Here is a 26,187-nt window from a genome sequence, read left to right on the forward strand (position 1 = left end):
ATGTGTATTCCAAAAGGAATCTTGCTTTTCTGAAACACTTTAAGTCTTGGATAAATACTCTGGTAATTTATCAATTACTACATGATGCATGACTATATTGACACCATTAAACAACAAGCAAAGCAAAGAACAAAACAAACAATAAACCCATCTAGTTAAATATGAAATGCCATCCATTTGCCACATTTACAGCTCATGTATGTTAACTATGAAAATGATTATCTTGAAATCTATAAAGCATGGTATCTTTAAATTGCTCGTGTTTCATAACCTAGAAGTCAAAAGTCTTCTTTAAAAAGGTAAATCACCTGTGAAAAATATTAAACCCTATTTTTAAGGGAACTGAAATATCTATGTTTTGGGAAGCCAACATTCTATTTGGTTTATTTGGTATCTTAAATCTCCAGTCTTTGATAATATGAGAGGAGTACAGAAAATTTATAAATTCCTAAATCTTGCTTTCAGTTTAGTATACACTCTCTTCCAACCTAATATTCTACCTAGTTATTTTCAGAGTAACAATGGAGTTTTTAATTTCCATTATGAACAGAACAGTAAGATGGTCCGTATTAGAGGACATAGATTTTTAAAAATAATTTATTAGCAGAATACATTAGCATAAAATATGGCATTCAATTCAAAACATGACTTAAAATTATTTCACCTTTAAGTCAATAAAAGAAAGACCCATAAAAGAAAATATTGGCAAGTTATATTTTATTAAAATAAAAAACTACTGCTGTCTAAAAAACCTGATTGTTGTTGTTGTTAAGTGCCGTCAAGTCAGTTTAGACTCATAACCATCCTGTAGAGTGTTTCCAAGGAGCTGCTGGTGAGCTCAAATCGCCAACCTTATAGTTCAAACCAACCTTACGGTCCAGTGCATTACCCTGGAGCACCATATAAGTCAAGGATCGATAGTAGATATTTGTACAGCAGACATGTAATATAGGACTTGTCCTGGTGTGGCGCTGAAGGATAGGTTCAAACTCATCAACTGCTCCTTGAAAACCCTCTACAGGGTCACTATGAGCTGGAACCAACTCAACAGCATTGAACAATGAAAACAACATCTGAAATAAAATGTGTTCTGGTGGAATATCGGTTAAGCTCATGACTGCTAAGTGAAACATTGCAGATTCATACCCATTCATCTTCTCCAAAAGAGAAAGATCTGAGGACCTGTTACCATAAAGATTAAAAGCCAAACCTGAACTAATTACCTTTGAGTCGACAGACAGAGCAGAACTGTCCCATAGGATTTCCAAAGCTGACACATCTTTCTGCCACTGAGTGGCTGTTGGTTTCTAACTGCCGCTTCTTCTTTCAATTAGCAGTTCAGTGCTTAAACAGTATGCCATTATAGCCAGGATAACCCCATCGGGCAGATCTACTCTGTCATAGAGGGTCTCTATCAGACGAAATCGACTCCACGGAACCATATAATAATAGTATCCCAAATAAACAAACATATGGAAACTCAATAATAAGGAAAAAAAAAAAAACAAAAAAAACCCTAAACTGAATGACACATATGGGCCAATAACTCACCAAAGATAATATGTTGTTAGGTGCTACTGAGATGGTTGTAACACATAAGGACCCTATGCACAAGAGATTGAAATACTGCCCCATTTGGTGCTATTCTCACAACTGTTGCTACATTTGAGCCTGTAGTCGCAGCCACATTGTCAATCCCCTTCATTGGAGGTCTTCCTCTTTTTTGCTGGCTTCTACTTTACCAAGCATGATGCTTTTCTCCAGGGACTGGTACCGCCTGATTAACATCCAAAGTACATGAGAGGAAGTCTCACCATTGTCATTTCTAAGGAGCGCCCCAGCTATACTTATTCAAAGCAGATTTGACCGTTCTTCTAGCAGTTCGTGGTCTATTCCAAATTCCTTGCCAACAATATAAATACATCAATTCATTTCTAACCTTCCTTACTCATTGTCCAGCTTTCCAGGCATATGAGGTTACTGTAAAAGACATGGCTTGGGTTTTTTTCAAAAACCTCATATGCAGCTTAGTCCTCAAAGTGATATCTTTGCTTTTTAAAACTTTGAAAGCCCCCTTTTGTGCTGTTGTTGTGGTTAAGTGCTGTCAAGTTATTTCCAACTCATAGTGAACTTATATAGAATTTCCAAGGGGCAACTGGTGGGTTTGAGCTGCCGACCTTGAGTTAGTGGTACACTGTTATTCCTACAGGACTTTTGCAGTAGATTTGCTCAATGTACCAAGTCATTTGATTTCTTGACTGCTGCTTCCATAGACACTGTGATTGCAGATCCAAATAAAATGAAATCCTTGACAACTTCGACACTGTATCATTCATCATGATGTTGCTTATTTGTCCTTTTGTCAGGATATATAGATGCAGAGAAGCATGTGAAAAGATATGTTATTAGGTAAAGACAAAGTTAAATAACAAGGTGAAACTACTACGTACCTGTTAGAATTGGCTAATATCAAAACAACTGACAATATCAAATAATGCCAAGAATATGGATGAACAAATTTCATTCATTGCATGCCAAATTTTTAGATGATTGGGAAGATAGTTCGGTAGTTTCTCAAAAACCTAAACACAGTCTTACAATACAATGGAGAAACTGTGTTCCTAGGTATTAACTCAATGAAAACTTATACCCATCCATAATCTCTTGCACATAGATGTTTATAAATGTTTTTATTTATAATCTCTCCAGACTACAAACCACAAAGATGCCCTTCATTAGATTAACGGGTAAAAAAAATGTATACAATGGAATAGTCTTCAGCAATAAAAAGAAATGAACTGTCGAGCTGCAAAAAGATAGGAAGAAACCTTAAATGCATTTTCTAAGTGAGAGAAGCCAGTCTATAAAGGCTACTTTATGATTCCAGCTATTTGATTTTCTGGCAAAAGCAAAATTCTCAAAACAATCAAATGATCAGCTGTTCCGAGTTTGAAAGGAAGGTAAAGAGATGAATAGATGAAGTGCAAGAATTTTTTAGATGGTGAAACTACTCTGTTTGATCCTATTGAGGTTGGATACACGCATTTTGCTATCTGTCAAAACCCATGGTGTACAAATTCAAAGGGAATCTTGATATAAACTATGACCGTTAGCTCACAGTGATATAATTGATTCATTAAATATAACAAAGATACCACATTAATATAAGACGAAGCGATTACTAATAGGGAGAACTTTGAAGGGGGTGGAAGTGTCAATATGGGAATTCTCTGCATTATCAGATCGATTTTTTTGTAAGTCAAAACTATTCTAAAAAGTAAAATCTATTAATTTAAGAAAACCAATAGTGAAAATAAAAATTGGTTTATTTTAAAAAACTCAGCACACAGCAGCAAATAATTAGAGTTCTTCATATGGTGAAGAACAGAAACAAGCCTGCTGCTGCTTGTGAACACCACACTGAGTTCCGTCCACAATTCCAGGGAATATACGAAGTAACAAACACCTTTAGTCCCAAGCAGTTATTACCACCGAATGTGGCACACAGCTTAAAAGGAAAGTGTTTATCAATTTACTTGTTCATCATGTTTATTAGTTTGTTCATCAGTAAAGGTTATAGAATGTAAGACCTGATAAACAAACTTCCACATCAAAAAGAGTTTTCATGTAGACCCAATGAAAATAACTGAAACGTAATTCCTCATCAATGTCTTTTTGTGTGCTGTTGAGTCAGTTCTGAGAACAAACAGCTACCCTGTTTCTGGGGGTTTCTGAGAGGGGTTGTTGTTGTTGTTGTTGTTGTTAAGTGCCGTTGAGTCAGTTCCGACCCATAGCGAACCTGTAACAGGGTTTCCGAGGCTCCTTTTAGAAGGTTTGAATTGTCAACCCTGTGGTTGGAAGTGCTGATCCTACATCAACTACAAACATAGAAAGGAGCTCTGATAGCGTAGTGGTTATGAATTGGGCTGTGAACCTTAAGGTCAGCAGTTCGAAACAACCAGATGTTTTACAGGAGAAAGATGAAGCTTTCTGCTCACGTAAAGATTTACAGCCTTGGAAACCCTGTACAGGGTCACTATGAGTTGGAACTGACTCCACAGCACATAACCACCACCACCACCAAGCAATTCCTAAATCCTTGGTACAAGTATAAGTGCTTACCATGTGTTATTTCATTGAATCCTCATAATAACATTATAAATCAAATGGAATTATTATTACCATTCTATAGATGTGGAAAGTGAGGTCAACATGACTTAAATTAATTACTCAAAATGATTCAAACAAATAACTGGGGACTTCAAAGCCTGACTTAAATATTATCTCTCAATTTTGACAAATTTGGTGTAAATTTTATCTTAAGATATTATTGTAGTTAAGTGCCTTCCAGTCACTTCTGATTCACAGCGACCCTGTATAGGGTTTCTGAGGGGCGGTGGGTAATTTAGGTCTACCAACCTTGTGGTTAACAATCCAGTGCCTATTCTATAGCACCAAACCAGGGCCCCACGAGGAAGATGTTGCCGTTAAGTGCCATCGACTTGATTTAGACTTACAGCGACCCTGTATAGGCTTGAGGAGCAACTGATTAATTTAAACCACCAACCTTGCAGTTTAAAAAGATCTTGTGGTCCAATGCTTATCCTACAGCACCACACCAGAATATGAGGAAGATAGTTTGACAATTGTAAGCAAGATTAACTACAGCAACAGGACTGAGATGAAGTATCATAATATATAAAAAAATGCTCTCATTTTTGTCAATTTGTAGTTAAGATTTTGAACTGGCGTTCTTTTAAGCAAAGTGCCATATCAGTGCTTTGTGCTTTTTGTGCAAAAGCATGTGTTTGTGTTTATATACATGAATATTTGTATATGTATGAGGAAGAGAATTAGAGAGGACAAGAGGAAGAATTTTTAAAAAAATTAATATTCTTGTACTAAGTCTAGATTATAATAAATACAACAGGTCACTGAGGTACCATAGCATCACTGTTGATTGGTGGTGGTGTGTTGTGGAGTCAACTCTGACTCACAGGAACCCTTTATAGTGTTTCCGAAGCTGTGAGTCTTTACAGGAGCAAAAAGCCTCATCTCTCTCTGGTGGAACAGCTCACAGTTTTGAAACACAGACGTTGAGGTTAGCAGCCCGACTCACAGACACTACATTTCGGAGCTCTGTTGACTGGGAGAGTTAAAAAGCTATGTGTCTCAACTCTGCCATTTTTTTTTTTTTTCTTTTGTGGAAAATGGCATTGGACACTTTCCATCTCTGTGTCTTATTCTAGTTTGTTGCTCACCATTAAAATGAATATTTCAAGTGGGCCTATAATAGACTTATTAGTCCATACCAAGTTCTATATGACGTGTGCACTTTAAGAGGTTAATTGAGGCAGCCAGTTCACTTTGTTCAGAAGTATGAACTAGAAAGCCTGCAGTATTCAAAGAAAGGCCAACTTCACTAGACAAGACCTTGGTAATTTAATGGAGCATAAAACCTCTAGAGTTTTTTTTACAATAATATTTTATGAAACATATGCACACATTCATTGGAACAGAATCCCATTTAACTGGTTTTGAAGGTCAGTTCACAGTGATCACATATGCAGCATCTCTGTGGGAAATATGTGCTACTGGACCCAGAAGCTCCTATTCCCTATTTCATAGTTTATTATCAGTAGAGCAAAGTTCTTTAGAAAGAAATAAAAGGTATCCACTACAGTATGCATTTTTTAATTCCAGCCAAAGTGTAAGATTTAGTAAGATATTCCAAAATTCATTAACACATTCTTATCTTGGGAAACAAAAGGACTCACAGAGTTTAATTCTAGAAAGAACTGTTTCTTTAAAGGTGCACGATAAATATAAAAAGTAAAACACAATTATTTATCCTCAACTTCATGACCAGTTTACTAAAGGAACACTGGATTTTTCAATGCCTACTTTCTTTTAAAGGAAAAGTGAATTTGGAAAGGGCATGATTAGAGCCAACAATTTGTAATATGCAGATGTTTTAAAAATGCCCAATTCTAGGAGCCACTATGATTCTCCTAAGGGGAAGGAAGTAAATGTCCACTTTGCATGACAAAGGTCAGATTTCTGCAGGCAAATGAGACTTCTGTAGATGACCGGTCCAGGATTGTCCCTGTCTGGCTGATCCCAAAAGGTCAAGAAAGTCTTCAAATAGTACTCACTGCTTAAGGGACAGCCCTGGGGCCACTTCAATCAATTTAAGGTCATTAAGACTTCTCTTGCTCTGGTTTCAACTTTACTCTCTTAAATTTTGCTAATACATATTGACAATTTAGTGCTGATGTATGTTAAAAAGAAACTAAATGTATTTAGTATTATATGCAGAACAAATAAAAAATTCATTCATTAAACAAACTCTTTTAAATCTAAAACCAATTTCAATGGAATCAAGTAGACAAAAGAGACTGATAATCTAGCCCCAACAGAAAGCATGACACTAAAATAACTATACTGACCTGATTTTCCATTATATGATCAACGACATTATTCTAGTTTTCATTAGATATGACAAAGCTTTACAAAAAAGGCTATCTTAAACAATTTTCCCAGTTATAACACATAGTTTATTATGATAAAATTGTGTTTACTTTTTTGGTAATGACTACTGAGTCACTAAAATACAACAAATGCTGAGGCAAAAATTATTTGATTATATTTCAATAGTCATCTGTTTAATGCAAATATATATATATATATATTAAACTTTCTCACAATAGAAGGGGATATATACCAAATGGATTCTATTTATAACAGTTGGAAGAGTTCCATCTTTTTGAATTAATGAAAGGTATCTTTAAGTATTTTAGATAATGTGTAGAAAACATCTGTATTTAATTATATCATATTTTCTTTTACAGACAATGGGAATTGAATTAAGGAATACTTTGAAACTCCCACAGAGATATAAATGTATTAAGGGGTATTCAAGAACTGTATCACTACAATGCTTAACAATGTTCAGTATTACAAATCAACAGTCTGAAGTTCATAAATATAAGATTTTGAATGTTAAATGTTATAAAATGAAACATTGAGCAAATACAGATTATTCTACTATAAAAGATCAAGAGTATGTCTTTTCATTATTATTAAATATCTTATAAACAAGCACAGAGAATCTGAATGAGAGGCTGGAATATATATTCTGAGATGGATCCCTCTCAGAATTTTGTTATAGACTGAGTGTTTCTAAGAGACTAGACTGAGCTTGCCATTCAATTTTTATAAAGAAAAACCCTAAATTGCTCTCAAGAAAACAGTAGGACACAAAGCAAGGGTTGTTAGGGCTTGATAGAAGCTTCAAGAATTCCTATTGAGTAAATCAGCAAGGAAAGACACTCCAACTAATGGAAAAAATCATTCCATGAGCTGCCATCCCAAACTCTGGTATACTGGGTCCAAATGACACTTGTTTTCAAGGTCAGTATCAGTTCTGCAGTCAGTTTTCAATCTCCCAGTGGTAAAAATATATTTAAAGCTGTGTGCACAGCAGGGAAGAAGCCTTTCTCTGTGAATGTAACTGTATCACTCATCGGCAGCCTTCAGCCACAAGGGGACTCATGTTTTCTTTCCTGTTAGTGACTCCTTGAGCTCTTGAATGCCACTCAATGTCCTGAGACCTGGGACACATAGTCTCCGTCAATAGGTCCTACACATACCACTGGTGGAACTAAATGTTCAGGCTGCAGATCAAAGTCACCATGGTCTAAACCTCACCTCCTTCATGGATCCATTTTCATAAGCTATACTCCATGCTTTAGAAATATATAGATGCTCATTTTTTAATCCCAGAGTTTATTTATACAAGGCAGTCTGACTTACAAATAATAATGTAATGTTCTGATGTGGCACATAAAAGTCAAACATTCTTCCTTTTGCCTAGCTTCTATTAAAATATAATATCACTATACCTATCATTTTATATTAGAAATGCAAAAAAACTTTAGGCTATTAAAATAGAATGATACAGAGTACTTTGCAATACTTGACCATTCTTCCATAGTGCCTGACACAATTCAAACGAGATGATTGATAATAAATTCTTACTCATGATTGATTTTATTTTTAGAGCTTCATTATGCTACAGGTAAATTATATGACAGAAAATAGCTTCAGCATGTGTTTTTACATTCTATATTCATTTTAATTACCCAAAATTACTTGGGGGGATGAATATAATTATTTGAGAGCATTTTGCTCTGTAGATTTCATATACAAATTACATAGATCTTCAGATAGATCTGAATAAAATATAATGGACAAACTATCTTGTCTGAATACTTTTCATATCAACTGTAGATATAAAAATTTACAACGATCTCTAACTAATTATATTTGGTTAACACCATAAGATTTAGACTGGAATGTACAAAAATGCTATCTATGCTTTAGATACAATTTAAATATATTTATTATGGTGGTAAGAGCATATGGCATATTAAATACACACAGATCAAAGCGCGTAGAAAGGAGAAGGTGGGAAAACAGGGACAGGCCTGAGAGTTACAGGCCTACTTGCTAATTCCCAAATAGAAACTTTCTTGTCCCAGTTACTTTAAGCAGATTTTAATATGACAATATGACTACAGAGACTTTACTATGAGTTCTCCTGTAATCTGGGAGACATTAGGCATGTCACTTATTCGAAAGTACAAAGTCCTGGCCTTAACTGTTTTTACTACTTAATTAAATTTTAGGTTTTTTTTTTTTTTTAAATGACTGTGACAAAAATAAGTTTATCATTCTCACTTTTGTAATAAATGGATAAGGTTCAGCAGAAAATGTGAAGAATGAAGGAAATTACAGAGGTCTTATTAATGGAGGTTTAAATTTTCCAAGAAATTGTTTTACTGCTAATAAGGTAAGATTTTTTTCCCCAAAAAAATTCATATGATAAATTTTGAGATTTAAAAAGGTAATCTGGTTATGCAGTAACCAACAGAAATAGGTATGTACATGTATATGTATGTGCACATATGTGTTTATACTGAGAAGGAACAGGCAGAGCATAAAATCCTCTGGTTTTCCTCTAGAGGTATGCAAAGTAAAATTCCAAGTATGTTATGGGAGAGCAAGTGGAATCTTCTGGTTAAACAAACTTACCAGTTTTTCGAAGAGGGAAATCATCCTTGGCATCTTGTGTTCCTGGCAAAGTATATTTGTAGGATGGCGACGTTCCACTCAAGGGTGGAGAGCTTTGATCCAATGATGTGTGGTGGGCAGCCCTACAATAAAGACAAAGCGGGCTCACCATTTACACTGGAGACTTCACTGCATCTTGGTCAGCAATAATCAGTATCACATGCTGTACACGTGTCTCAGCTGTGTTTATGTTCCTTCTTCTGAGTGTGTACAAACCATGGCCTCATGTAACCAAGTTCACTTTAGCAATATTCTACGGAATGATGCAGGATTCTCAAGAATGCATGCTGTGTGTTTATTCACATAGAAAAGCTAACTTCACTGAATTATATGTGTAGTACATGGAAGGAGAGAACTTACTAAGAACCTGAGGTTTTGTTAATTTGAGATTGTGTGTGTATTTTTTAAGAGCAAAACTAGTGCAGGAAATTACCATCTCAATTGTTTAAGCAACAAATTTTCGCAAATTACTTAGGTACAATAGAGTATATGAGGGTGGCTTTTTAATTGAAGAGAAACGATCATGTGGTGAACCTCATGTCTCCCAATTAATACAGTACCTGCTTATATAAAGAATACTGATCATACACTGCTTTAAAATGTAACTGATTAGTAAGAATGTATTTCCATTCCTGGGTGAATACAGAGATATGTGATTGTGCTACTGAAGACCTGTGCATTGTCCCTTTATAGGAATGGAGGAAATATGGTTGCACAAAAATGGTAGTATAAGTGTTATCAAGAAGCCCTGGGGTAAGCACTGTATGGAAAGATGAGGTGGGTTGGGTTTAACAAGATCTATTTTATTACCTCCCTATCTTTCCTTCCCTCTTATGCTTTCTTTCCTTATTTATTTATTTTTTAATGAGTCAAAAATACTTTGGACTTTTAAAAATAGCTCAGAACCTCTGCCATCTTTTTATCAAGCCAAGTATGATAAAATCCCACTCTGCCAAATTTCAGAAATTATTGTAAAGATATCAGATGTACCATCTGAGAATATGAAAATGTGAACTAGGAATTAATTTCATCTACGCCTACCTCACCATGTGTCATTTATTCCTTCCACACAAAAAAGTATCTACTTCCTTGAATTCAAGACAACAATTGCCAGCATTTATTAAGCCCTGCTCAATGTTAAGCATTCTACTACGTTACTTCAAGAGATTATCTCAGTAACCCTTCAGGAGAGATACTACTTTTATCTTCTTTTTTAATTTAACTAAAGGAAACTGAGCTCTAGGAGCTTGTCCTCAGGAATGTGCCCACAGCCACCCAGCTGAGAACTGGGAGGCTCAGGATTTGTGCCCAGGCCAGCTAAACACAAAACCTACACTCTTTAACTACCCCTAGGAATGAAAACAACAAACACTGAACATACGTGTACCAGAGTTTGGGATGGCGGCTCACGGAATGATTTTTTCCATTAGTTGGAGTGTCTTTTGTTGCTGATTTACTCAATAGGAATTCTTGAAGCTTCTGCTTTACTTCTGTACTTGCCACTGCCCCTGAAACACACACACAGAAAAACAGATGATGATTGTGAGTTTTTGACTTTAGAATATTTACCAAAGATTAAGAAGTAACATCCCTGGTTGTGGCCTAGGAAGCTGACCTAAAAAGAACACAGCTGGCTGAAGAAATCAGTCTAAACAGGCTTTAGAAATTGGCATGGAACTGTTTGCCACTCTTCTCCAAAGTGCCAAATCTCAAGACATTCAGTGATTTGTTTAATTGCTTCAGAAAGGGGATTCCCAGAATTAATTTTAATTATTTTCTAAGTTTTAAAAAAATACTGCTAAGGAAAAAGTAAAGCCCTGTTGTGTTTTTTTCCCTCAAAAAATCAAGGCTATGTAAGTCCCTGAACCACATAAAAATGATCTTTTCTGAACTGTTAGTTTGAAAGCCGTACCTTTATAAACCCCTTTGAGCATTAAACCAATAAATATTGCTGACAATTCCAGTTCAAGTCATCAAATTTTAAACTCTGCCACGACCTGATTTTGAACTGACCTCATATAAAATAATTATTTGTATCTGTCTCCCTCTTGTGGATAGTTCTTTTGCAAGTGTTCTGCCTTAAATCTCCTCAAAGCCTCAGTACTTAGAAGCTAAACGGAAGCAAGGCTAGACTTCCAAAGCAATTATTACTTGAGCATGGATGTAGAAATAAGAAGGAAAAAATGTGGAAGTAACTTTATTGTTAAACAGAATGGACTATAGTAGATTTCTTTAGTATAACATGGTTTTTGAGGTTTGAAACAACAGAAATAAGCATCTTTGCCAAACAATGTTATGTTTACATCTTGAGATGCCTGCATGTGAATGTCAAAGCTTTACGTTCATGTCTATAGTGTGTTGTTTATTCTGTTAATTAAATACAGACAAGTTTGACAAGTTTCATTTCACTCTTCATCAGGCTTCTTTCTGAATGATCAGCTAAAGATGAGGGAAGGGAATCTGTCTTTTACCCTGGTGCCTCTTACTTTCTCGTCCTCTATCTTTGCCTCTGAGAGGAGGAAGCTGTTCTCTTCGATGCCTCTCTACTTCCTGTTCTTGCCTCTGCTGCTCCAGTTTCTGCTCCTTTTCTAGGAGTTCTTGCTGCTGTTTTATGGCTAGAAGTTCCTGTTGCAACTTGCGAGAAGAGAAAGACATGAGAGTGTGCAATATTTTTACACTGCATAGTTAATCACTGACAATTCATGTTATGAGCTTTGGGATCTTGTTTGTATTTAGTTTGTATTGTTACCCACTCATTTCAGGAAACTCTTGAAACTTAACGACAAGCAATAATGCCACATGTGGCCCTCAAGTAATCAACAAAACAGTTTTTAGGTAGCTCCATTATCTGTACCACCTTATCAAAGATTATTACCACATTCACTCAGGCTCTTTAGTTTTTATTGGTTAATTCTTTAAGTCCCTTTATTACTTTTGGGGTAGTGGGGCGCATCTGAAATGGAATCAACAGGCAAAGGCAGGGACCTTCCAGAAATCTGTTTCTCACAGTCTCTCGCATTATGAAATCAACAAAACTAAAACTTTCGATTCTTCTCCTGAAAAGGATCAAATCAACTACAGTTGGGAGATCTGAGTTAACTGTTAGAAAGCCTAAAACAGAAAGAATGGTATGAATTTTGAAACCTTACAGAGGAAGATCACAACAGACTGATGTAATGTATAATCATATATGTGTTCTTCTACTTAATAGTCATAGTCTAGTTCATTCATCAAAGACATAAAAACCTTTCGATTAAAGACCATGGTCAAGAAAAAAATCACTTCCATAAAACTAATCTTTAATTCACTATTGATTGAAAGCCCTTAAATTCACTTCAAAATCAATAATATAAGAGCATAAGGCATTCCTAATACCTATCTTGATACATTAGTTTCCTCTCAGATTAAGAAATGGACATTTTTTAAAAAGAGCAATGTGGTTACAAATTAATAACTTAAGATTTTAGGTTCTAATTAGGCCATGACATTACAAATAAGATCAGAGTTTATTAAGCTACTTAGCGCTGTATTTTCTGATTAAAACTATACTAATGCAATTAATAGAAGCCTGGTGTGGCACTGTGGATTAATGTACTGGACTACAATGGCTGTTTAAACTGCAAGGTCGGCAGTTCAAGCTCAGCAGATGCTCCTTGGAAACCCTATACATGGTCCCTATGGGTTGGAACCGACTTGATGGCATGCAACAACAACAACAATGCAATTAATATAACTTGTTGTTTATATTAAATGTTGTTGCTATTGTTAAGTGCCGTTGAGTTGGTTCTGACTTATAGTGACCCTGTATAGGGTTTCTGAGGAGCAGTTGGTGAGTTTGAAATGAACCATCTAAAATCCTGAATTTTACTTGGTAAATGTATTGCTGCAATGGTAAATTGCTGGCAAGTTGATTTTAACTCCTGGTGACCCCATGTATACAGAGCAGAACTCTGCTTCTTAGAGTTTTCAAAAATAGATTGCCAAACCTGTATTCCAGGTGGGTTTGAAAAATCAACGTTTTGACTAGTCCTTGAATGCTTAACTATTTGCATCATCCAGGGACTCAAAAGCCATGTGAAATGGCAGCAGATTCACCCTGGAACAACAGAAAGCCAACTTTATATGCTAACCATAATAGCTCCCACCAACTCCATTTCTTGTTACACTTCTTTGGCAATTTTACTTGGATACTGTAGTCCCTTAATGAATATTTTTAGATATTCCTTTGTAAAAGAAGAATTTGCAAGTCTGTTTAACTCTGCCATAAATATTAATTCTGTACAGAAATTGGTCTTGGTCAAATTGATTCAGTGTTTTATCCAAGGCCCCAAGATGACTGAATTGTGATTTCTCCTAGAAGCCTACAAAAGAAAGCAATTTCATTTCCATAGTTACTATCTATTGCTGGAATCGAGTTAAAAATAAATAAGAACAAACAAAACTTTACTCTTCTTTTTCCAGATACTGTAGCTCAGAAGAGACAATGACTGAGTATTAGCTTTGGAGGAAGGCAAGGCAAGACTAGAAATTCCTCTGCAACCTCTTACTAGCTGTGTGGCCTTGGGCAACTTACATTATTTCTCCCTGTCTCAGCTTACTAGATGAAAAAATGGGATAACAGCATCTGACTCAACAGATGTTGATTATAGAAGCCAAAGATTGAAAAACCATACACTGTGACTTCTCTTAAAAATAAAATTCCAATAAATGCTAAAAGCTTCAACTTTCAGTCCTGACCATTAGAAAACAAAACAAAAATTTTGAAAAGTAAAAAAATGTCCTACTTTTGAAAGAAAAAAATTAAGTATGTGTTTTGTTTCTGAGAAAATAATTTATTAGTTTGAAAAATAATTTTAAAAGCTAAATTTTTCTTTTAGCTACCTCAGATTCCTTTTTGCTTCAAGTGCCTTTTTTCAATATTTTCCAGATGTCAATAAATCATATACCACTTTATTTATGCTAAAGGAATAATTAATTACCTACTTACTACTAATAATTTTTCATTAAAATCAAGCAACAAATCACATTTTTTAAATGTTATTTCTGTATACATCAATAAAAAGCATCCAATTGAAATGAAAAGTATCTAAAGCAGTAACTTCTCAGTATATCTCTGAAGCCATGAAAATATGACTCAGCATACAAACGCAAAATGGTTTCTTAAACCTTAAAGTCTGAAGAAGAATATAAATTTTGCTGATTCATCACTGCCAACTTAATGGGCCTAGAAGGAATATAAAAGGAGAACTAGATATCATTGTTTCTGTTATTATATCAAAGGTCAAACTGAAATAATACTACAGCATTCATTCAAAAATAAGTCAATAAGTTAAATGATATTAATTCATAATACAAAATATAGCCATGAGCTACTGGTTTCACAGAGGAGCTCCTTTCTCTTCTTTTAAAGATATCTGGTGGTGGTGTTTGTGTGCTGTCTAGTCTATAACATGAGCAACCCTATGCATTTTTTTTCAGGTTGTAAATCTTCATGGGAGCAGAAAGCCTCATCTTCCTCCTGAACAGTGGCTATAGAATTTTAACTGCTGACCTTACAGTTAATAGCCCAACTCAGAACCCACTTTATGGTACCAGGGTAGATCAATAAAATGCAAGACATATTTGGGTAAAGTTTACTTGTTAAAGAGAAATAAATAGGTAAAGAACCTTTTTAGGAAAATAAGAGAAAATAGGCCTTTCAGGATAAGGAAATATCTTATAAAACAAGAAACCCAGGGAATAAGATAGTATTTTTAGCTTGATACTAAGATAAAAGTACATAATAGTAATCCAGATTAATTATCTATACTAGTATTAAAGGACTAGATCAAATGTACATAAAATGGAATTTTATATTATAAATATTTGGTGTTTTATCTGCTGTTGCTACCATAATAAATTTAATCTACATATGTACTGAACTTGACCAAAATATCCTTGTTATTCCTTCTTTTTAATGAAGAAGTTGAAAGACATTTTACAACTAACGATATAGCGACCCTTACTCTGGATATACAAGATAATAAAATAGATACATGGATACATATAAAATAATCTAAAAATAAAATAGATCATTATACCAAAAAAAAACCCACCATTCTTTTTCTGTGACATGAGCTGATTTCTCACTGAGAATATCAAACTGCCAAACACTTTTCAAATTATTTGGCTCAATTCTTATTTACAGTCTATTGTTGTTGTTGTTAAGTGCCATTGAGTCGGTTCTTACCCATAGCAACCCCGTATAGGGTTTCTGAGGAGACTGGTGAGCTTGAACCACCGACTTTGCAGTTCAAATGGCTTTGCAGTCTAGCACATTAACCCATAGCACCACAAACTCATATAAACAACACTGAGAATATCGACACCAGTTTCTTCCTATTGAACTCCATTGATATTTTTATATGCAACTATTGTAAGTACACATTCTGAGGTGTCTTTCTGAAAAGAATAATAGGATATACTCAGAACCTCTATTTATAGATGAGGGTTTCAAAACCATTCAGTTAAGACTGATGAAACATGGCAGTGCATACATTGCATAACAACCAAATCTCTTGCCTTATGGGGCAGATTTTCATTACAGCAGGAAACAAGCAGTGGTGTGCTCTCCAAGATGGTTGCCAACAGTGCTGCTTTGAATGCATGTCACCATCTTTGAATGCAGACCACCATCTTTGAATGGGAGACCGCTGCCTAGTTCTAGTCAGGTCAATATCCCACATGAAAGAGATCTGGTTGCTAGTCAATGCATACACTGCCCTTGCCTTCATTGGCCAAAATTGCTTCAAACCAGTTTGAAGCTCAGTTGCACCCAAAAAGACTTAAAAACAAAAACAAAACCCTATTTCTACACATAAAGTCAGTAATCTATTCTTTCTGACAAATTGATTCATGGTTGTTCGTGAGGAAGAGTAACTGAGGGAAGTGAACAAAATCAGGCAGAAGAAAATCTATAGAGTAAGTGAGTGAGTGAGAAGTTACTATTCCCTACTACTGATGCTATGAACTTAAAGGGTACAAAAGTGGTACAGATCCCTGCGTGAATCAAAGCATCCTCACTACTTACCCATGGTTTTCACAGGTACAATCACAATGTCATTCAAACAATAAACCCATGTCTTAATCACAGCAAAACTTTTCCCCGAGCTCCATCATAAGCCCTAACACAGTGCAGACCACCTGGAAAAGGACAGAGAGAAAGAAACATTTGCTACCTTGATGTGCTCTTGAAGCTGAGCCTGGTGTTGCCGAGTCAAGTTCTCATGCTGCTTCTGAAATTCTGCTATCAGGAGCTGCTTCTGGATCTGCTGCTGTTGCTGGATGAGGAGTAACTCCTGTTGCAGTTGCTTCTCACGGACCACAGGGTCTACCACGGGCATCATCATCCTGAGATCGGTCCTTAGGTCTAAAGGCGAGATGGGCTCCAGGCCCACAGGAACCTCTGACTTCACATCCACTGGAGAAACAGAAATCAAAGAAAGGGAAAATTAGCACATTGTTGTGGAAATAATATAAACAACAACAAAAAAAATAGCACCTTGAAAAATAAATGTTAAGCAAATGATTCTAGTCATGTCTTTACAATAATGATAAATTTTTTTTTTGCATATCAGTTCTGATAAATCAGACACATGCCAGATCTCACTCAACAATTTGCCACATATCTTCCATATTTCTCTTTCTCAAAGAGATGATTGCAATTATTCATTGTTACCACTGTTGCCCATAATACTAATTCTACTTCAATCAACCACACGGCTGGTAGATTTGAACTGTTGATCTTGTGTGGTTAGAGGCCCAATTTGTAATCCACTGTGCTACAGGATCATTCTGTAGTTGTTGCTAAGTGCCTGCTAGTCAATTCCGACTCATAGAGTGAGTCAATGAGTGAGTGAGAAGGGGACAGGGTTTCCATGGAAAAGTTGGCAAAATTGCAGTTAACAGACCAGTGCTTATCCTATAGCACTACATCAGGATTCCAGATCACCCTTGTTATTGTTATGTGCCATCAAGTCAATTCCTATTTATAGCAAACCCTGTTACAGGGCTTCTGAGGAAAAGATGGTTTGAACCACCAATGTTATTATGCTACAGTGCCACAGCAGGAGTCCCCAGATCACCTTAGTTTTTAAGTAATATGACCCTTGCCCACATAAATCAGATATTTTATGTAACTGAGTTTAAGACAACTGGGGATTTTGGAGAAACTCCAGTGAATTATATTCCATGTCGCTTCCAAGAGGGTCAGCCACCACTCAGATCCAACCAATTATTGACAAAATAAATACAGATCCTGATGCAGACAGAAGTCACTCAATTTTTAATGGAAATAAATTAAAAAGATCAAATACTCTGGGAAAGGATAAAGTGCTTCTGTAAACCAACGTTGACATGTAAGCTGCCAGGTTTCAACCTCTGCTCTAACACTCAATGTCTGTTCTCTTTCTTCTCCAAGTGTTATTCTGGTATATCTGTTAACCTCTCTAGGTCTTAGTTAAGTCTTGTGTAAAATGGGAATAATGATAATAACAGTAACAAGATAGAGTTGTTAAAGGATTAAAGGCACATTCATCTTTCAATAAATGTTTGTTGTTGTTATTGTTCTTATCATACAAAAATGGAAATTTCTGTATATTAAAAGAAATAATCCAACACTAAAAGAGAAGAACCCCAATTCACTGCCATTGAGCCGATTCTGACTCAGAGCAGCCCTACTTAGGGTTTCTGAGACTGTAAATCCTGGATAAGACCGTCTCATCATTCTCCCTCGGAGCCCACATTATGACTAGCACCCCAGTGCTATCACACAGTGCCACCAGACCAAATCAGAAAACAAATGGCATATGATTTCCATTAAACATTAAAAAATAAAAGCACTGACAGTTATAGACAAAAATAGGATATAACTAAAAAACTCATAAAAATTACACTTACTAGGTAAAAACAGAATTATAATAACAGATAATGGAATTTTTCCACAAACTTTTCGAAGTCCCCTTATGTCCATTTTCTACGAGCTTTTTGAAACCCCTTTGTATATATAATTCATGTATATGTGTGTATGTGTGCATAACAATGTCCCAATGTGTAGGTACAGCATTTGGCCAAACAGACAATACGAAACTGCAAGTAGCACTGTCATTTGGCACATAAGTTCTGAAAAACAATTTGGTGACATGAATTGTTGTTGTTAAGTGCCTTCAAGTCAGTTCTGACTCACAGCGTTTCCAAGAAGTGGCTGGTGGGTTTGAACCGCTGGCCTTATGGTTAACAGTTCAGTGCATATCCTACAGCACAACATCAGGGGTCTGGTGATATGAATTGTTGTTGTGGTTGCTAAGTGTTGTTGAGTTAATTCCAACCCATAGCGACCCTGTATAGGATTTCTGAGGAGCGGCTGGTAAGTTTGAACCACCAACTTTGTGGTTCAAACCGACCTTGCAGTCCAGTGCACTAGCCCACAGCACCACAAGAGGTTTTAAATCTTCTCCCCTCTGATCGAGGTTAGCCAACTCTAGGAATATATCTTAAAGAAAAAAATATGAATATGGGGGGAAGGGGGAAGAAGGAAGCAGAGAAAACCCAGCTCAATGCTATATTGTTTAATAGATTTGTTATTATTAATATCTAAATCCCCAGCTACAAGGTAAATGAAATATGTCACATCCATTTTGTGAGAAAATAGGCAATTGTTAAAAATAACATTGTGGAAACATGAAATATGCTGTTATAATACTAAGTTGCCAGCAGCAATAAAAGTGACAAATACCCTATAACTCTTTAAAATAAATAAATATAACTTGGTGGTGGTAGTTGTGTGCCACTGAGTTGGTTCTCACTCAACTGACCCTAATAGGGTTCCCAAGGCTGTAAATCTTTAAGGGAGCAGAAAGTCTTCTCTTTCTCCCATGAACTGACTGATAAATTTGAACAATTGACCTTACAGTTAGCAGCCAAGCTAGTAATCCACTATGCTACCTGAATCAATATACATTTATTGAGCACCTTTAAGTGTCAGACATGGCTCCCAACGGAGGTTCAGGAGTTAACAAAAGAGACAAAAGTTAACAAAATATTCCAATCTTCACTGAGCATCTACAATTATTGTAGTGGGAGTTTCAATTATGTTTCTGAATTCTGATAGCAAAGACTGGTGACACAGATATGTTGGTTGTGTTTCTAGTGGAAATGTGGATGTTTTATCTCTTTTATTACACTTATTTTTACAAATTGCATCTATGTTCTACTACTGTAAGTAAGAGTTTCATATAAATTTAAAACAGATTTCGATTTCTGGATTCCAGGCGGGAACTACAAATTAATATTCCATGTAGATGTTAAAGCTACCTCGGCAATTCAAGAAAGCGTAACAGAATTCTATTCATAGATGTAAAGGCAACAAATACTAAAGAAAACATTAAATGTTCTTGCTTGTCATTTGAATGTGTATATGTGTGTTCATGTGAATAGTCTGGAATCAATCTTGAAGTGCTACTTATTCAATGACGCGATCACCAATGATTCTACATTTGTCATAATCGTTGTAATCTTTTGAATTGAAAGAAAACAGAAGTATGGTAAAATGTAGTTTTGAGAACAGTGTCTCTTAAAACATTGTATCTGTGTAAGAAAAGACATTAATTATGACAAGTTTGAAAACAATTTGAAGATGTTGGCCTGTAAGATCTCTTTAAATATTCAATGTAGAATCTTCAATCAGGGGTGAAGAGTAACATGAGAATCTGAACTTTAAAGTTGTCATAATTTCAACTGTTAATAATATATTATATTTTACATTACAAAGGCTAAATTGATAGTCTCCAAATTTGACATGGAAATGTCAATAAACAAAGGTCAGAATTTAACACTTTAAATACAAAATGGAAAATGTCTTAAGAACTCTAAGGTCTTGCTGGCATTACTATCTATAAAAGATAAATATCAAACCTTTAAAAGAAAAGTTAAATAAAAAATGTAAGAAAAACAAAAAAATCTCTGAAAAAGTTAGTGTACACCTCAAAGGGTAATTTGACTTCTTAACCTGCTATCCCAACAGAAATGATTGTGTATAACTGCTTGCCTTTGTTCAGGGACTAATCACTAAATTGTGAAAAATCACCCTCAACTTACAAAAACTGCTCTTGATTATAAATAATTGCCCCAGACTGAGAGAAAGCGGCAGGCAAGATCCCAGTCTTTCATCCAATTTATTCAGCAGCAATCCACATTCCATTTGTCTAGACTAAATATAGCAGCGTTTATACAAGAAATCAATAGTGCTTGCAGAGAGGAGAGCAGAGGCATGAATATTTCATCAAACTCAGAGAGAAATGGCAATCAGCAAACTGATGGTTCTGTGTAGGTCATCTCTAGACTGTTGGATGAGCTCCTTTAACTTGGACAATAGCTCATCTCTGGTTAATCATAATCATATCATAGCCATTCTTTCTATTTTTAATACTAATTGCATTGTGGGTGACAAAAGCTCATCATATTCCAAAAGGAATGATGGATTTTTCTTACATCTTCTGTGACAGGCTAATACGCCTCCCCAGGAGAAATAATAGTAACACAATACCAGGGCTGAGTTTCAACACGTTCCAGTCACTCTTATATCACAGAATGTGAAAGAAAGGCCATTGTCCACAGCTGCCATATTATCATAATTAGAATAATGAATTTACAATGAAAAAAAATAACCACTGGCTTAACAGTGAGGAAATGAAATCACCCCTGTCCACACCATTCCTTGTCTAAGGACATGCAAATTCCTCTTAAATTACTTTGAATGGGTGGGCAGTGATACATAGGTTAAAAAGAAGTTAATGACAACAAATATTAGTGACAGCATCAGTTACAAATGAATCATGTTTTTAAATGAATCTTCAGATCTTATGGGAAGTGTGAGGAAAGAGCATGACACCCTCATTTTTAAATTTGGATTCACCTTGTTTTCCAGAGATTACAAATTCAGATGTACATGCTGTTGTTGTTAGGTTTCAACCAGTCAGTTCTGACTCATAGCAACTCTATGAACACTGCCCAGTCCTACGCCACCTTCACAATAGTCTTCATGCTTGAGCCCATGTCTGCTGCCAATATGCCAATCCATCTCATTGGGGGTCTTGCTCCTTTCTCACTGACTCTCTACTTTATCAAGCATCATGTACTTCTCCAAGGACTGGTCCTTCCTGATAATATGTCCCAAGTATGAGAGATGAAATCTCACCATCCTGGCCTCCAAGGAGCATTGTGACTGTATTTCCTCCAACACAGATTTGTTTGTTCTTCTAGCAGTCCATGGTACTTTCAATATTCTTCTCTAATATCATAACTCAAATCATAACTCCAATATCATAACTCTATCGTCTTCCTTATTCATTGTCTAAATTTCACATGCATATAATACATATAAGGAGCTCTGGTAGCATAGTGGTTACGAATCACGCTGCTAACCTCAGAATCAGCAGTTCGAAACTACCAGTTGTTCCATGGGAGAAAGATAAGGCTTTCTGCTCCGGTAAAGATTTACAGCTTCGGACCCCTGTACAGAGTCGTTATGAGTTGGAACTGACTCCACGGCACATAACAACAACAACAATAATACTATTAGAATAACCATAACTTGGGTAAGACGCACCTTAGTCCTCAGACATCTTTGTTCTTGCTTACTTTAAAGAGCTGGTAGGTTCAAACTGCTGACCTTGTGGTTCACAGCCCGATTCATAACCACTATGCTACCAGAGCTTCTTACTGGGTGCTGCAGGCTAAGTGCTGGACTGCTTACTGCAAGGTCCATGGTTCAAACCCAACAACTGCTCGGCAAGAGAAAGATGAGGTTTTCTGCTCCTGAAATTATGTATAGCTTCAGAAACCTTATATAGGGTCACTATGAATAAGAACCGACTTATCAGCACTTAACAACAACCATATCATCCCACATTCCTAACTTTTCATCTTTACTATGTCTTTTCACCATAAATCTTTCCTCCTTATCAGTTTAATTCAGGAAACATCATATCATTTGATATGATTTTTGTTGTTGTTAGGTGCCATCGAGTCGGTACCAACTCATAGTGACCCTATGCACAACAGAATGAACACTACCCAGACCTTGGCAAACCTCACAATTGTTGCCAAGCTTGAGCCCATTGATGCTGTCACTTTGCCAATCCATCTCGCTGGGGGTCTTCATCTTTTTCTCTGACCCTCCACCTTACCAAACATGATGTCCTTCTCCAGTGACTGGTTCCCCCTTACAATATGTCCAAAGTATGCGAGATGAAGTTTGGCCATAATGGCTTCCAAGGAGCACTCTGGCTGCACTTCTTCCAACTTTGATATTCTTATAGGATGGGAATTACACTGAGCACGCGGCCAGTCCCTCCTAGCTGGTGCTCACAATATAGTACATATTATTTAGAGGTGAAGTAGGATTGGGAGAAAAGGTTCTATGGACAGGAGAGAAAAGCATGAGTATTAACATAAATGAAAATTTGTAATTTATTAAAAGGGGATTTGATAGAGAAGTCACCTATTTTTCCTGGCCAAGTCACAAACTTCATATACAAAATTGCATGATTCTCCATATGCTATTAAAAAGACCAAGAACAAGGGCAGAAGGAACACCATGTGCAGAGGAACAGAAAAAGAAAAAGAAAATCGTAGTTTGGTGTAACTGTATATTAGTAGACACAGGTGATATATGGGTGGTATACTATTAGTATACTGGATATTAATATAAACAGGTCAGAAAAATAGGCAAGAGGTATGATTTCATAAAGTAGGCAATGGTCGCCATGGACATCAGCACCAAACTACAAGGAGACAAATTATTCAACCCCTTAGTAGGCTCTGAGTAGTCCCTTGCAGACTCTGAATACCTTGCTGTGAAGAGTAAAGAAGATTAAATTAAGTATCTTTTATCTTATTTTGTGGACTCCTGGTGTGGCACAACAGGTTAATTCGCTAGACTGTAAGGTGGATCTGAACTGCAAGGTCAGCTGTTCAAGCTCACTAACTGCTCCTCCGAAACCCTATTCAGAGTTGGCTCTTGCCAATAACAACATCCTATTTTGTAAGGCACCCTAGTGGGTTACAAGTTGGGCTGTTAACTGCAAGATCAACAGTTCAAATCTAACAGCCAGCCACTCTGCAGAAGAAATATGAGGCTTCTGTTCCTACAAAAAAATACAGCCATGGTAACCCTACATAGGGTTTCTATGACTCAACAGCACAACACCACCACCATCTTATTCTGTGAGCACAACTGACATCAGATAATTGTACAGAAGTGGAAAAGCAGGACACAACCATCTACATTTGTCTGATGACAGTAGAAAGCATGAAAAGAAACAGACTGCAGAAGAGTCTCAGTCTCCCTCTTTATCTTTCTCTATTTTCTCTCTCTAGCTCTCCATCAAACTATGGATTAAAGCATTGAAAGTGAGGAAAATTTTGAGAGTTTCAAGTCAAATTCATAGGCATTGGAAATTAAGTAGAATTTAAGTCTTTCTTCCTTTAGAGCTGAACTGCATGACGTTTATTTAAAGGATTTCAAACCACCTTGAGATTGCATTCACTGATTTTCTGCTACCGACTGTCTCCCCTTTAAATAGGTATTTGGAATGAAAAGACTACAACTTTTGTAGTACAGAGAATGTACTTTGATTTACATTCTTATTCTTTATATTCTGTTTGGTTTCTACCTGATTGAGGACAGAGACCATGTCCTCTGTATGCCTTGTATTTACTTTCTCTAGTCCTTTGATTCAGTAACTACACGACAGCATTAGTTCCTAAGTATCGTACTAAGGAAAGACTGCATCTAAGATTGCTTAGGATTCTCTGTAGTTAAAATAACAATGAAGTTACTTTTACATGATAATCCTATTTGTATGTCATTTTCCATTCATTTATTCAACAAAAATCCTTAAAGTCTTACTAAATGCCAAACAGCCTTTAGCTGAGTAGGTAAGTAAACACCATCCCTGCCCTCAATGAAAGCAGAAAATTAACACATAATCTTATGGTTTTCCTCCATATTCCCTTTTGAGTCTGACATCTCTTCTCCTTTTTTCTCCAGGAGGCTCCAATGTCTCTTGTACTCTGAGGGCATTATTTCCTTCCAATATGGTAATAAATCTACCTCTAGCCTAAACATCTATTCCAAACTGCAAATATTTGTGTACAACTCGAACTAAACTCTCTATTTAGCTGTCCCATAATGCTTTTATTCCGATTGCCCTGATTTCAATAATTGCAGCTGGAGGACTCCTCTCTTCCTTTTATTATTGCATGCAAGTAACATTTTGTTAAAGATAATTCAAAAGCAGCTACAACAGTACATTCACAGGGAACTACCAGAAGTTCAAGCCGATTCATACACGGACATGGAAGGAGGAATATCACGGCTGATTCCAAATGGATCTTGGCTGAAAGAGAGAATACAAGAAAGATGTTTCCAGGTCTTTACTGAATATGAGAAAACTCTGTGGATCATTACAAACTATGGACAACACTTCAGAAAACGAGTACTGCAGAATAGTTAACTATGCTCATGAGGAAACTGTACAAAAACCAAGAGGAAGCTGTTTGAAAAGAACAAGGGAACACTGAATGGTTTAAAATTAGGAAAGGTTTGTACCAGGGTTGTATTCTTTCACCATTTTTGTTCAGTCTGTATGTTGATCAAATAATTTGAGAAGCTGGATTATTAAAAGAAAAACATGGCATCAGGCTTGGAGAAAGACTTAAGAGCAACCTGCAATGTGCAGCTGATACAACCTTGCTTTCTGGAGGCGAAGAGTACTTAAAATAATTACTGATGAAGATTAAAGACTTCAGCCTTTGGTATGGATTATATCTAAATGTAAAGAAAACAAAAATTCTCACCACTAGACCAATAAATGAAACATCATGATAAATGGAGAAAAGATTGAAGCTCATATTCTTTGGATGAAGACTTCATTTTATTTGGATTAATAATCAACACTCATGGAAGTAGCAATCAAAAATCAAATGATTTTTTGCATTAGGAAAATCTGCTGCACAAGACCTTTTTAAAGTGCTCAAGAGCAAACTTGACAGTTTGAGGACTAAGGTGCGCTGGACTCAAGCCATCATATTTTCAACAGTCTCATATGCATGTGAAAGTTGGACAATGAATATAGAAGGTCACAGAATAATTGATGAATTTGAGTTATGGTGTTTGAAGAGAATATTAAAGGTACCAAGGACTGCTAGAAGAACAAACAAATCTGTGTTGGAAGAAATACAGCCAGAATGTTCCTTAGAAGCCAAGATGGTAAGAGTTCGTGTCTCGTACTTCGGACATATTATTAGGAGATCCCAGTCCCTGGAGGAGGACATCATACTTAGAAAAATGGAGCAGCAGTTATAAAGAGGAAGATCCCCAACAAGACGGATTGACACAATGGCAGCAGCAATGGGATCCAGCGTAGCAACGATTGTGAGATTAGCACAGGATCGGGCACTAGTTCTCTCAGTTGTGCACAGGGTTGCTTTGAGTCAGTATTGACTTGACAGTACCCAACAATAACAACAACAGCTCCCTGTATTATCCATATCTAATAATGGAGATCTGGTATGGCACTGTAGGATAATGTGCTAGACTGCAAAGTCGATTTGAACTGCAAGGTTGGCAGTTCAGACTCACCAGCTGTTCCTGGGGAACCCTATACAGAGTCGCTATATGTTGGAGCCAACTTGACAGCATTTAACAAAAACAACATTACCAATAATGCTCTTTTCTACTCTTAATTCTTTTATGAATGTATCAATATATGTCCACAGTTACTGCCAGTTTCAGTATAGCAGGCCTCTGTCATGTTCCTGGTTACCACCCATTAGTTGGGCCTCATTCCTTCAGCCAGCTAGTCAGTTCCTCCATCTTGTAGTCTCTGTCTATGTCTCCAGCTTCAGCAGACTAGAATCTGTCCCTTGAATACATACACCACCTTCTTCTAAACTTCAAAGCTTCTTCACATATGCTATCCCTGCTTAAAACCTTTCCCCAAGTCCATTCCA

At 36.2% G+C, this 26,187-nt stretch overlaps 1 protein-coding gene across 5 annotated transcripts in view; it reads right to left on the minus strand.

Annotated features, from left to right (window-relative positions):
* The window catches only part of HDAC9 (histone deacetylase 9), a 717,483-nt gene that overhangs the window by 577,125 nt on the left and 114,171 nt on the right, over nt 1-26,187 (minus strand). For 2 of the 5 annotated variants that reach the window (XM_006832232.1, XM_006832234.1), the window contains 4 exons: nt 16,353-16,594; nt 11,622-11,760; nt 10,517-10,643; nt 9,097-9,218 (listed from right to left, as the gene is read on the minus strand). In XM_006832232.1, coding sequence (XP_006832295.1) covers nt 9,097-9,218; nt 10,517-10,643; nt 11,622-11,760; nt 16,353-16,594 — 630 coding nt within the window. Of the gene's footprint in view, nt 1-9,096; nt 9,219-10,516; nt 10,644-11,621; nt 11,770-16,352; nt 16,599-26,187 lie in introns of those variants that run through there. The other 3 variants (XM_006832231.1, XM_006832235.1, XM_006832233.1) reach the window with 3 other exon arrangements.

Source organism: Chrysochloris asiatica, unplaced genomic scaffold (assembly GCF_000296735.1).
Source record: "Chrysochloris asiatica unplaced genomic scaffold, ChrAsi1.0 scaffold00006, whole genome shotgun sequence".
Lineage (NCBI taxonomy): Eukaryota > Metazoa > Chordata > Mammalia > Afrosoricida > Chrysochloridae > Chrysochloris > Chrysochloris asiatica.